At 40.6% G+C, this 14745-nt stretch overlaps 1 protein-coding gene across 1 annotated transcript; it reads left to right on the forward strand.

Moving 5' to 3' along the window:
- Window positions 1-10619: 10619 nt before the first annotated feature.
- Window positions 10620-13921, forward strand: LOC117965148 (protein rapunzel-like). The gene is made up of 2 exons (XM_059007711.1): window positions 10620-10841; window positions 12694-13921. The coding sequence occupies exon 2, from the start codon at window positions 12746-12748 to the stop codon at window positions 13916-13918; it is 1173 nt and encodes a 390-aa protein (XP_058863694.1). The 5' UTR covers window positions 10620-10841; window positions 12694-12745; the 3' UTR covers window positions 13919-13921.
- Window positions 13922-14745: the final 824 nt, after the last annotated feature.

Here is a 14745-nt window from a genome sequence, read left to right on the forward strand (position 1 = left end):
TTATCGCCTTAATGTGATAGATACTTCCTTGCCTTCATTAGGCACGAGGGTCCTAGAGGTTGCAAGCTCGCACCGCTAACTTTGAGTTATGTGATTCTGATGCGTCCCTCATCTGCTGCCATTCCTTCTCCCTCACGACGGCTCTGCAATACTTTCCCATAAGTATATTTTGGTGGTCGTCTTCGAATTGAAAGGGAACATTAGGTTACTTATCGTAACCATGGTTCCCTGAAAGAGACCACCAACCAGAGAGGTTGGTTGACTGTTTAATCCCTCGGTAGGCAGGACCGAGGACTTCATCCCAGGAAGGGGCCTATCGGCAACTCTGATATAAAGAGCTCAGTGAAGACCTACCTAAGGCAGGCATATCCCATAAGTAAGTTTTGGTGGTCGTCTTCTCTTTCAGGGAACCAGGGTTACGGTAAGTAACTTATCGTTATAGCGTGGTATAGTTTTCAAGACGTTTTGCATTGTTTTAGTTTTGTATCTCCAAAGAGAACATCTTAGGTACCTTTGACTGCCTGTAGCAGTGGAGGTGTCTGCAGCACTTTTATGCCACTGGCTCCTTTCAAAGGACTCTAAGTAACACTGGAGAACATATCTTACGCTGTACGAGAAGTGACTACAGCTTTAGTCAATAAAGCAGGACAATTCATTCATTTCCCCCTGTCTACGAGATGACAGAGAAAACTAAACATGATTGTTTATTTGGTGGTTTGGGTTTTCCAGAGTCCTGGGTGCATAGATTACACACATACAGCTATGAGCAGCAACATGAAACAGGCACATTGACAGCAACCATAAAGGTACCTGTTCTGTGAATGTGCAAGCAGTCTGCGATGACAACACACAAATTCACAGGCGGCATGACAGTCTGGGTGGCGGCTGGATGATAGGGGCTGATGAGAACCCACTGAAACACTGGTTCTGAACCCTGTAAATCATGGAGGGCAGAGATATAACCGTGCCATCAGCTCTGCTAAGAACGCTGTTGAGCGTACATTTGGGATTTTAATAAATGCGTTCAGGTGTTCGGATCGCTCAGGTAGGACACTGAGCGATGGTCAGCAGTATATTTACTGTATGACGTGTTGTGTTTTGTATAATATTGCTTTACTCCATGGATGTTATATTGATCTTCCAGAGGAAAGATGACACGATCTTATGGAATGAGATGCACAATGCCGTGTCCCAGTGGCAGGCTCTACATTTACATGTTTCTTTGTATAGGATGCTACATCTTGTAGGGCCAGCACTAGTCCAGCCCTTAACAGGACAAGCCAGTAGCCACACTACGCCACAGGGAGATATCAGTGTTTTTATTACTGTTGTCGTTTTTTGGGGTAGCATTTATGTTGGATATAGCTATAGAAATCAGAAAATGTTCTTTCCATTCTGACAATGTGTCATGTTCAGGGCAGCAGTGTGGAGTAGTGGTTAGGGCTCTGGACTCTTGACCGGAGGGTCGTGGGTTTAATCCCAGGTGGGGGACACTGCTGCTGTACTCTTGAGCAAGGTACTTTACCTAGATTGCTCCAGTAAAAACCCAACTGTATAAATGGGTAATTGTATGTAAAAATAATGAGATATCTTGTAACAATTGGAAGTCGCCCTGAAAAACCTTGTACTCAATAAAACCAAACCTTGCCCTGCCCAGCACACACACAGACACAGACATAGCCCTTACAGAAAGAACAGATATTTTACTGCTGCAAAGTGGTTAATATTGTGCAGGTGCAGGTGATCAAAGAACAGACAGACAATTGGAATCCAGGTGCAAAGGTTTGTTTTTTATTTCTTTTATGTCCAGTGCCTAACGGCAAAACAAACAGCAAATAATAATGCTGGTAAGTAATGCAGTGTACCCTGGTTAGTCCCGAAATAATAGTCCTGTTAGTGTATCCCCAAATTAAACGGAAAACACATACCCAAGTCCGGTTTGTGAGTGATTAGTGATTGTGGTACAGATACAGCTTATAGTGATACTGGTGAAGTGCTGTTCCGGGTTTGTGCTGGCCTCTGGCGACAGCTCCAGAACGTGTTAACTGTCTAGTGATTACAAACAAACAAACAGACAAAACAAAACAAGCAATCACGATTATTCACAACAATACAGGTCCTTCCGAGTCACCCACAATAACCAAAACGAAGGAACAGATAATATTGCTTCGACCCCTATTTATATCGTCACGCGTGACTTCTTGGTAAAGGATTGCAGCCACTCCTCCAATCCGCGGCTGCCACATCATTTCCCTTCCGGGTCTGAGTTAGTGTACCGAAGCTCCGCCCCTTTTCTGCATGACCGACTTCCTTTTAACCCTCGGAACAAAGTGCCAGACCATCCGGTCCAGAGTACTCTGTTCCTGTTACTTTGCACCCTCACAGGTCAGGAGGGAGATTTACCACCAAGAATCATTGTCTTTCTGTCACATTTAGATATATCAAAAGAAATATATATTACAGTTATACATTATTTTTCTTCATTTGGTTTTTATGAGTATATGTAGCCAGCGTGTCCTTGTTCCAACTGAATACAAGTCTCTGCGTTGTGATTTTAGTTTCCCTCTGCTACTCTGCGCCTGCTCGTCCGTCTCTCCCGCATCACACAAGAACTGACACTGATGAATTCTCAGGTTCTCCAATAGTTTATTGAGGGCAGTACTCTTCAAAAGGCTGCAGCTGTAAAAGAAACCATTCAATAAACCACTCTGTTATATAAACATAAATGTTCATATATAAATTATATGTGGATTGGTTATAAAATTGCCCTGATTTAGTAGTTTTTTTCATATAATGCTTTTATGTGATAGTGTATGTGTTTTTATAATCTGAATATCTGTTTTTTGTAATCTAAATACATTTTTATTATAATCCAAATATATGCCTGTGTGGCAAAGTGGTTTGTAGTGCACAGTTGTAGAGGTGATGCAGTGCTGAATAACAACAGTCCAAAACAGTTCCAATGGTGAAAACAAAGCCTTATTTGTTGCTTTAAATAATAAGACTGACTATACACAGCGATGTGTAAAGCCAGTCAAAACCACGGGGTTCAGTCCCGACATAATCACAACACACACTATACACAGACACGGTCACGAATCCCAACAGTGAGGGCTCCTTGTGTAAGTGGTGAATTATACAGCAACAGTGAAACAGTAGTGCAGTGCGGTCCGGGGCTGATGCTGGCTGAATAGCGACAGCTGCCAGATTTAGTCTTCTATGAATGATAAGGGTGACAATTAATAGACAGACAGATACAACACGACAAAAACTCACGGTTACTTTCGGCTTTACCGTCCTTTACAGGTCTTTCACAACCATAACAAAGGAACAGATCGCTCGGCCGCATTTCCTGATATACCTTCAGTCACGCCCCCTTTGGTAACGAGTGCAATCACGTCTCCTCCAATCCATGACTGACACAGTTCCGACTGACCCTGGAATGAACTGTCAAACCATCCAGTCCTGGGCTCACTGTTCCTGTTATACAGCGCCTTCACAGGTCGGGAGGGAGATTGTTGACTAGGATTCATTCGCTCTCTGTCACAGCCCTTCATTTGGTGAATGTTTTATGTAGATTACTACATATTTTCATATATTATCCATTATCCAAGTAAGTCGAACCGTTTTGAACTCTGCAGATAGGCTTCTGCCAGGTGTTGTTTCATGACACTGTGTTCAAACTGGACATTTAATTAAATATTAGTATACATTTAGATTAATGAAACAATAACTATCCAAAATACTGTTCAACCCAGCACTGGAGAAAGCAGAAACCAGACATCTGCCACATCTGACTGGGTGTACCATTGCTATTGGGGTGTGGAGTGGGGTTTTTTTTGCCAAATCCTATTACTTAGGATTGCTATTATGTCACAATTGCGATGGGTATTTACATGATGCAGGCTGTCAAAGCAGCACGCCTTCTTTCCTATAGTATCTGATCAAAATATTCAACATATAAAAAGCCAGGTTTGAAAAAGTAGCAGCCCTTTAAACATGCTTAAAAAGGGACACATTAAATAATGAACCTGTATTAAATGGCTTAGTTAAACAAGAGACAATTGAGGAGTATCTTTCCCTGCCATCATTCTTAAACACAAAGTATTGTATTAACAAAATCTAATATTTATTCAAGGGTTTTTCCTTAGTAGAATGTCACAATGAGATGATATGGGTGCTACACTAGCTTTAATTTTGTCTTGTGTAACTAAGCTATCTTGTATCTTATATGACCTGTGGGTGTTTGATATAAGCTTTGCAGGTTTTTGTGTTCATAGTTTAAAATGCAGCCTTAAGCAGAAAGTGATTTTATGCTATTTACAAAAATGTTTATAATGTATGATAAAAATATGAATTCAAAAGCAGGTGTTGGGTGTGTATTTGTAGTGTATTATACATTTGATACTTCATCTTTCAGTGAATAAAGAAAGCCGTTCCCGACACGATATGATGGCATAAACAGGGGCAAGGGATAATGCAACTCAGCAGCATGGTCAGAAATATGCAAATCCAAAGCAAGGTCCAAAACGCACATGATGTGGAACAGCACACGTGCAAGGGGACCACTGCGGTGCTAGGAATGCTGAATGTCATAAATGCAAGAAGATAGACAATTTCGCTGTAGTCTGACGCACCCGTGTGGTGAATGAAGTAATTGCAGGCGGGGGCACTGAAAGTAAAAATAAAATAAACACATTTCTTAGTATTACATGAGTCAATGATTCTAGCAAGCCATGGAAAATAAATCTAGTGATTCAGGGAACTGCAGGGAACTGAGCTGATACTAGTGCAATCTCTGAAACAACAAATTTAATCCTGAAGAATACTCCACAGCTAAAGGGTACAGATATACCCTTGATAGTGCAGGTGGAAATCTAAATTGCCTGAGACAATACCCACAGCAAGAAGGATTTCAGTGCCTTACAGTATACCCACAGCGAGAAGGATTTCAGTGCCTTACAGTGTACCCACAGTGAGAAGGATTTCAGTGCCTTACAGTGTACCCACAGTGAGAAGGATTTCAGTGCCTTACAGTGTACCCACAGCGACACAGCGAGAAGGATTTCAGTGCCTTATACCCACAGCGAGAAGGATTTCAGTGTCTTACAGTGTACCCACAGCGAGAAGGATTTCAGTGCCTTACACCCACAGCAAGAAAGATTAAAGTGCCTTACAGTGTACCCACAGTGAGAAGGATTTCAGTGCCTTATACCCACAGCGAGAAGGATTTCAGTGCCTTATACCCACAGCAAGAAAGATTAAAGTGCCTTATAGTGTACCCACAGCGAGAAGGATTTCAGTGCCTTACAGTGTACCCACAGTGAGAAGGATTTCAGTGCCTTATACCCACAGCGAGAAGGATTTCAGTGCCTTACAGTATACCCACAGCGAGAAGGAGTTCAGTGCCTTATACCCACAGCGAGAAGGATTTCAGTGCCGATGCTCCCGAAAGTGAAGCCAGATGGATTGTGGTGTAATAGAAGAGATTGAGGAGTCGACTGAGTGTGTGCTCCAATGGTGTCCGTACCAAAGAAAAATGGATCGGTCCGAATCTGTGTTGACTTGAAACAACTGAATAAAGCTGTACAAAGGGAGAAATACTTCCTTCCAGCTCTTCATGACATCCCGCCAAAGTTAGCCAATGCGAGAGTATTTTCACTAATAGATGCAGCGAGTGGATTCTGGCAGATTCCACTACATGACGAAAGTGCCAAACTAACAGCGATTATTACCCTATTTGGGAGATATTTTTTTCACAGGTTACCGTTTGGCATCACAAGTGCTCCAGAGATATAACGAGAGATGACAGAGCTATTCAGACAACAAGACGGAATAGTTGTCTATATGGATGACAACCTGATATATGGCAACACAGAAGAAGAGCACGACAGAAGACCGTTGGATGCCCTCCAGATAATTGAAGCAGCGAGTCTGAAGCTGAATACAGAAAAATGTCTAATGCGACAAAGACAGCTGCACTATTTAGGTGACTGCATACATGAGCACGGGATACACCATGACCCAATGAAGGTGACAGCTATAGCAGAGATATAGCCACCCAAAAACTGCAGCCAAATTGAGAACAATTCTAGGCATGATACACTACCTAGGTTGATACCTACCTAACCTGTCAGAGACAATGAGACCTCTGAATGAATTGCTAAAGAGTGATGCAGCTTGGAATTGGAGTTCAGCGCAGCAACAAGCTTTTGCAAAAGTGAAAAAGCTAGTTTCAGAAGCACCAGTTCTGGTTTTCTACAATACAGCTAAGGCTAACACAGTTAGTGCAGACGCAAGTAGCTACGGATTAGGTCTGCGTTCTACTGCAGAGTCACAATGTACAGCTAAAACCAGTTGCATACTGCTCCAGAGCCCCAACAGATGCAGAGGCACGCTACGCTTAGATAGAAAAGGAGTGCTTAGATGCTGTTTGGGCATGCTAAAAATTCTCAAGATACCTGTAGTGATACTTTCAAACCGGAGACAGATCATAAGCCATTGATTCCGCTGATAAACACCAAATACCTAGACTGCCTACCACTGAGATGCCAAAGATTACTAATGCATATGATGTGATACAACCCACAAGCAGAATATGTGCCTGGGAAGACAATCGTAGTGGAAGATACATTGTCTAGACATCCTTCAACAGAAATGCAACCCAAAGTACTTGAATTGACAGAAGAGAAGCGTGAAGATACACACGTAGCATGAAAGACGCAGCACATGCTACTAATGGAAAAGAAGACACTGCAATGAAATACATCTAGCTATGTGTGTATGTAGCTTTATATTTGGCATAAACAATGAGGCATACAGAAGAACTCTCAACGTAATTGAAAGGACATTTGGCAAGCTTAAAATGCATTTTAGAGGTTTGGGGCAAATTTGACCCCCGCTGCTTTTACAGTTGTGCCTATTTGCTTTGTGCTGAGCAAAGTTGCCCTCATGGTTTCTTGAAACTTGGCTTGTGTTTTGGATATCTCCACTCTAAATGGCTGGGCACTTTTGATAATTTGCCATTTCTTCACATTTCCAATGTGTTTTTGTTTCAGATAATTATATGCAGATTCCACTTACATTTGTTTTAAAAAAGTTGTATCATTTATTAAAACAAAACATGAAAAAAACACGTGTTTTGACATATAGTGTGTCTTGACAAGAGATAGGGAAAGGTAGCTTATCTAGTATAATTAGGAGGAGGCTGTGTGGTCCAGTGGTTAAAGAAAGGGGCTTGTAACCAGGAGGTCCCCGGTTCAAATCCCACCTCAGCCACTGACTCATTGTGTGACCCTGAGCAAGTCACTTAACCTCCTTGTGCTCCGTCTTTCAGGTGAGACGTAGTTGTAAGTGACTCTGCAGCTGATGCAGTTCACACACCCGTCTCTGTAAGTCGCCTTGGATAAAGGCGTCTGCTAAATAAACAAATAATAATAATTAGGTTAAGTAGTGAAAGGGGGATCTGTTTTATCGTATTCCTTTTTGACTGCTGAAAATAAATACATGCACAACACTTGAACTGCAACCTTGTCTCTGCCTCTCTCTTCACACCTACACTCCATCTGTTACTGTTTCTCTTTACACTTCTGCAAGATTATTCAATAACTTTGAGATGCTGCTGGGAAGAGAACGATGTAAAAATCTTAATTCTGGATATAAGTGTTTATTGCTCACACCATTCTCATGCTTGACCTAATTAAACAGGTTTGTTGAATGAAAGCCGTCTGATTTCAATCATAATATGTGCTCTAAGAATACCAAAATTTAAAAAATACCAATTCAGTAGTTCAGTGCAAACCCCACAACAGATGTTTGAGTTTAAGGAAATGTTTTATTGATGATTATGAGATGAAGGGAAGAAATAATTTGGCATCAAACCTGCTTGGTTTGAGCGTCCACCACCTGGATGTCTGGATGAGGCAGGAGATCCTCATAATACTAGAGAAGCTACTGGGGCAGAGATGGGAAGGTGGAGAGATGCAAATTAATCAAATGCAAGAGAGGGGTGAGTTACATGCAGATTTATATGATTTTGATTACGTTGAGATGATGAAATGTGTAGGTGCCGTCAAACTTTAGTTTACTTCATGATGTCTTAAAAAAAGGGCTAAATAATAATACTTAAACAGTTTCACTGTGTAAAAGAAATCATTTAAGATATTTGTAACAGGGTGATTTCTTACATGTGTAGCTACTGGATAGTAATGAAGCAGACACAGAGCATTGGTTGTTGACACGCTGCACAGACACACAGATTTAATAACAACACAGGCTGACGCTACCAACAAAGGTAATCCTAGCGCCAGATCTAATAAAGAAAAGAAAAGAAAGCTAAAAATAAAAGTTTGCCATACAAGCTAGTCTCTCTAAACGAGACGTCCCGCTCCAGGAACCTACTACACTACGGCAACCCTCGCTATACTTGGTTGGGATCACCATACCCTAAACTAACCTACTGCTGTTGCTCCAGAAGTCCCGGCCTACCAGCGACTCCAGGTCCTTGGGGCTGAACAGCTTCACAGGCACCGTCTTGTGGTTGAGGGGTTCCATAGTAGTTGTCTTGCGGAGCGGACGCTCTCCTCCTGGATGTATACAAAGCAAGCTTTCTCTCAGCGCCCGTCTGTGTAGCAATGGTCGTGTATTAGCCTCGCTGGGCGATCTTAGCTCCTCCATTGGTTGCTTAGCAACCGTTTCCTGTTCTGTGTCCCAGCTGCACACATTTGCACATGAACCAGCAAAAGGGCTCTCTACTGAAAAATGAATGGAGAGCGTGGGCTCTTCTTAACTTTGTGCTATTAAAACTGAGTGGTAATATGAATAAGGTTGGCTAGTCGAGACAGGGCTCTATTTCAAATAGACACGGTCATGTGCCTCTTGTAAACACTGCTGAGGTTTCTGTAACACTGCAGGTGTAGGTATGGAACGAGTTCGGAGGAAAAGCAGATCTTAACATTATCCGCTTGCCTGAATATTCCAAGTTTAACGATGTGTTTGTTTTTGCAGTCTCTAAGAAGCAAAGTGAAACCACACAGGAAGTGCTGTGAGACACCCTTTCCTGTTGTGCTGTTATAGCACAGGGCAGCCAGCCAGGACCGCACTCTATAGTCCTATATAGTCCCCTAGAAATGTTTACCATGGTAACAGTGGTAATTTTTCAATTTTGCCATGCTTTTCCCAATTTTAGACAATACCATGGTTTATTTTCTAGAATGCTTCACCATACCTCTCTGGGCTTTACAATGCTTTACCATATTTTGACAGCTTTATTATACATTACTAAGTTTTTACTCTGGTATACTTTTAGAAAGGGTAAACAATGGACTCAAACTCAAGACATCTGCCATTTCCTCTCTCCTCATTGTCTGATGTGTTCATTTTAATATATTCCTTACTTTTATAACAGGGCACAAGGATTTGCTGGTAGAGGATGTTTGGAGGTTCAAGCTCCTGAAAACATCCACTTTTCCCAATCCAGACAGCCTTGGGAGCACACGTGGAAGATGTGTGGCACAGAACTTTCGAATCCTACGTCTCCGACGGTTTTCAGTCACGGTGATCTGCAATACCTGTGTTGGTCAGTTTCATTTTATACCTCCCAGTTAATTTTTAATGAATCATTATATAAATTAGTTGAAAATGGATTCAATACTAATGACATGCCACCTCACTATTGACAGCAGTGTGGAGTAGTGGTTAGGGGCTCTGGACTCTTGACCGGAGGGTCGTGGGTTCAGTCCCAGATGGGGGACACTGCTGCTGTACCCTTGAGCAAGGTACTTTACCTAGATTGCTCCAATAAAAACCCAACTGTATAAATGGGTAATTGTATGAAAAAAATAATGTGTAAAAAATAATGTAATTGTATGTAAAAATAATGTGATATCTTGTAACAATTGTAAGTTGCCCTGGATAAGGGTGTCTGCTAAGAAATAAATAATAATAATAATAATAATAAACAATTTGGGCAAGAGCAGTAAAACACATTATTAACCAACCAGGCACGAGATATTTTGCTTTATTACAGCAGCTTAGATTCACTCGTGTACCAGTTCTCTGCGCATGGAAACCACATTTTCACAAAATGTCACTAGCAATCTTCAAAAGCAGCACAAGCACTTTACACATAGCTAATTTACATATCAAACATGCATGGAAACTCCACCATTGATTATTTGGGTTTGTAAACTGGTTTTTTTCATGCATTTTTATCAGTTTGGTGCAACATTGTCATCCTTAAAGACCTCGTTTTTTTGCATTGAAAAGATATTATTTAACAAATAACAGGAACATGCATGACGTTTAAAGTATAATATCTGATTTTCTGCAGTTTAATACAGCTAAATAGCTTACATTACCTATGTGTGGACTCTATTTCCTTGAAAAAAAATCATAAATAAATAAAACAAACATGACAAATATGTTGATTTCCTATTAATAGCCTTCTTGTGTGTCCTGGAATAGTGTGATTTACATACTGGAGTTCGTATATGCTTGTGAAGTCTGAGAGGAATACATTGGCTGTGACAACAGTCACTTTTATTTTAGCCCCCCCCCCCCTCCTCCCCACCTTTGGTCCCATAATTCAAGCAGTGTTCTGTGTCACGGTGATGTAGAACCTATTTTACTTCCCCTGTGAACTAGACACTTTAACACACATTAGGCAACTGTCAGCTTCAGGAAATAAAGAAACATCGCTTGCAGCAACCGGAAAAGACTGAGACTAGACCGTGATAGAAACTGAAACATTTCAAACAAGGACCCTGCCATGAACACTATACTATACTATAGTATAAAAAACACCAGAAAGAGATTGACTGCAAGGCTACCATTCAATCAAGGTAGGCTCTATTTATAAGAAAAGGCTTCTAATTTAAGAAATAAGTTTCTTTGACCTTCCCTTTTAGGTCTTTTGTAGGTTTCAGATATCTATTAGTATTGGTCAGGATACTATAGTAACGTACTGACTATATACTATCTATAACTTTGCTGTCTGAATAATTCTGGTTTATTATTTCAGAAAGGAGACACTGCCAATGGAATTAAATTAACAATTTACTATGTAACCTACCAGTACAGGAACATGAGAAAATATGGAATAAGTACTGTTCCTATTAGCTGATTAATCTTAGATCTTTGTCAAGTTGGGTCTTAAATGATCCAAGTGATTCAGCCTCAACAACATGACTGTGCAGCCCAAAGGGTATTGTCAGTGGATCTAAACATGCCTTAGAGGTCGGACAATACATTTTCATTCATCGTTTATTGGCCAACAATGACCCCAACACTCATCTTCATGTTTTAACTCCAATTGTGACAGTCTCTCCAGTCAGCAGTTCTTCCTCTTGGCCTGTTTTTCACGTGTTGGCTTTTTAAGATAAACCCTGCCTCCGTTCTCTCCCACAATAGAGAGGGCTGATTTAAAGCAATCTTCCTAGTTTAATTACATGGCATGTAACACTGAATAGATAACACTATATTTGGTAGTACAGTAGAACCCCAGGGTTACGAACACCAAACTTAGGAACTGACCGGTCTACCGAACCCCCACTTTCAACCGGAAGTATGCAATCACTCAATCATGCGTGCAATGCAACCAGATAGCCACTCCTACATAAGCGGAGTGCTGGTCATGGATATGGCAAATTACTGTACCAACAAATGCATTCAGAGGCAGATTTCAAAGCAGGTACGGGCAATTTTTACTGGGAACATTTTAGTTTTAAACAAAGCACTTTTTTTTCAAGCCATCTCTGTGTTTTTGCTGCAGTTATGATTTCAATGGTAACATAAATGTAGCCTTTTTTCCATTTATAGTACTGTTTTAAATACTTTAAAACCATAACAATATGCGTGTTGCATTACTGTGCTGTATGCTTGTATTATTCACCACATTAAAGCTGTAGACAACAGGTGTGCACATTTATTAAAACCATTGAAAACTCATTTTCAGAGTTACGGGTATTTCAGAGTTACCATCAACCTCCATTCCCAAGGGGTTCGTTGTACTGTAATTTGAAAGTGTTTACAGTAGTACGGAATGTATAATAACATTGTATTCGTATTTTTATTTGGCCTTGTTTAGGCTTTATGTTCAATATATACAGTGCTCTATGTTTTCTACAAGGCTCTCTGTAAGTCAAAATGTGTTGTTGACATTGAAACACTGGTTTTCCTTTTCTGTGGCGCCCCCATGTGGACACTTTTGGTACTATGAAACAGAAATAAAACTAGATAACGTACATTTATATAGTAAACACAAAAACACATTTAACATAACAGTGGAAATCATCCATAACTATTAAACACTCAATGGTGCTGACTTTAGAAATACTAAAAGAAACTTAATAAATCCAATGCAGAACATTGACTAGGACTCTTTTAAAATGCCTTCTATGTTGGTTTGGATTCCCATACTGTGGTGTGGAGTTCTTCCCCTGATTGATAAAGTGTGAATGGTCTCTTAATGGTCACAGTAAGTGAAGTGGGTGGTGCTGATTATTCATGAATGGGAAATTCACCTGGCAGAGGTGTGAATGACGAGTTAGCGGAAGTCATGGAGACAAGAATAAAATAAAATAAAAATAAATAAATTGAACACATTGAAAAACCTTTCGTTGAATTAGTTTTCTTTTTGTATTTCTTAACTGTGAAAATGAAATAATTTCAGTGTCGTTCTGCATTTCGTTTCAGCTTCTACGAGAACCGCTCCTCCTACCCAAGACTCCCGTCTTCGATTTCAGAAATGGCAAGCCAACTAAAAGAATGGGTAGCTGGTAATAAAGAAACAATAGAAACAGTAATGGAAATATTTGAGCAGGGAGCTGAAATTATTGCTAGCGTAGTGGGAGAGTTCTTCCCAATCTTCCAGATAGCCGCTCCGCTTGTGAAACTCGCCCTAGACAATGTTGAAAGCACCGAAGCAGAGTACATGAAGGAACAGTTCCAGAAAGTCAGGGACAAGTTAGACGTGGTTTCCGAAGAGATCACCAGCATCAACAATGAGATTAAGAAAAGCGGGATGGACCAGCAATACTTTGGAGTTGAAGAAAACCTGACAAACCAGTTTCGGAAGTTCATGGACATCCTAAACGCTAAACCGAAGTTCAAGGAGGTCAAGAAGAAGCTGTTCCTGGACTTCTTCAGCAGGACGGGTAAGGAACAAAATCTTGAAATCCTCTACAATGCCGTGATGGGGGCAGGGTTATTCACCGAATCCATTCTCAACATCACTCTGGTTTACGAGGAGAAGAATCGTCGTGTCATGGAAGATTTCTGCTCTCGACTGAAACGGCTTTTCTGCATCGGCTTGATTGCGTTGATCGGTCACGCTGCCCTTCTTGACGAAGACACAGAGGAATTAGGAAGGCAGTGGGGGGAGAAGATGGAGGCCGTTGAGACCAAAATGAAATCGGTCATAGAGGACTGCAAAAATTTCGCAGAGCAAGCGGAGAGTGACACCCGGAAACGCCTGAAAGAAAAGAACGACAGAACCAACCAGGAATTCTCGCAGTACATATTCAGTTGCTTAGTGAAGAAATATGACTGGGTGAAATGGTCGGTTAGGGTGTACAACCATTCTGGAAATTTCTTTCATAACTGGCGGGCTGGTAAAGTCTACCACAGTGTCAGTGGAGAAAGCTACTTTCAGCTTTTTGACAACACCACCCATGTTGTCGTGTCTTACAGTGTCAAACCAGAACCTGTAGATAAAGCTCAAATTCAGCAGTTGATGGAAAGACTAAAGAAGACAAGGAACATGAAGAAGGTAGCTGAGGATGTCTACAGTCATATGCCTTCATGCGTTGTGCATGCTGTCAGTCGTTACAAAGAGGTGTCCGAATCAAAGAATTTCACGGATGAATGTCACTATTTCAGAAGACATAAAAGTGTTACAATATATATTCATTCAGGGTAATTACTTCCTAGGGGTAGAACGACTACTAATTTGTCAAACTGTCGAATAGGTCAACTAGTCGGCATTATAAAAAATATATATATATTAATAAATCTTGTGTTTGATAATTTGTGTTACTGTGAAAGTACTATTTTGTAACACTTTGCTGTCTGTGAACATTTATGAATGAGAGGAGGCCATTAGGCCCATCTAAGCTTGACAGGAAAAGCAGTGATTGGTACTCAAAGGTGAGCCAATGCATCTTGCTTCAGGGAGTTTGAGTTATTTTAAAGAAAATTAATGGAAAACATTTAGAATGTTTTATTTAATGTTTTTGGGGAGAAATATATACAGCCAACAATTCTCTAAAGCAACACCATTCTAGTGTTTCCAACAAGAACTGAAACTCCCAGAAGTACCTCAGGTGTGTGAGCTGCCATCCTTTTCCTGCAGCAAACTCCACCTTCTTTTTAAAGAAATGTTATGAAAACGTACCATTAGAAAATCAAATCTGCGTTTAAAATTATGTGTGCATCTTTCATACAGGAAGGAGACCTGCAAGGTCATGTTTGACTGTTTGCTCTTAATTACTATCCTGTTTTTTGGGGTTTTCTTTCTTAAGACAAAAACAACACGCATATCACACCATTTTGTCCAAAGGTGAATGCCGTTATGAACCTGAGCATATGACTTTCTGTTCTGTCTCATTAATGACTGACAAGAATAGGATCTGCACCCCCTTTGATAAGTAAGCCAGACTCTATTTAACATTGCCCTTATTTTGGCTACAAAGGATATCAATGGCCTTGGCTGGTGTTGATTAGATTGTATGTTTAATGCACAGGTGT

This window comes from Acipenser ruthenus, chromosome 35 (genome assembly GCF_902713425.1).
Source record: "Acipenser ruthenus chromosome 35, fAciRut3.2 maternal haplotype, whole genome shotgun sequence".
NCBI lineage: Eukaryota > Metazoa > Chordata > Actinopteri > Acipenseriformes > Acipenseridae > Acipenser > Acipenser ruthenus.

Bases quoted from the DNA above. Each gene is read 5' to 3' on its own strand.
- LOC117965148 (XM_059007711.1), top strand. From the start codon at position 12,746: ATGGCAAGCCAACTAAAAGAATGGGTAGCTGGTAATAAAGAAACAATA.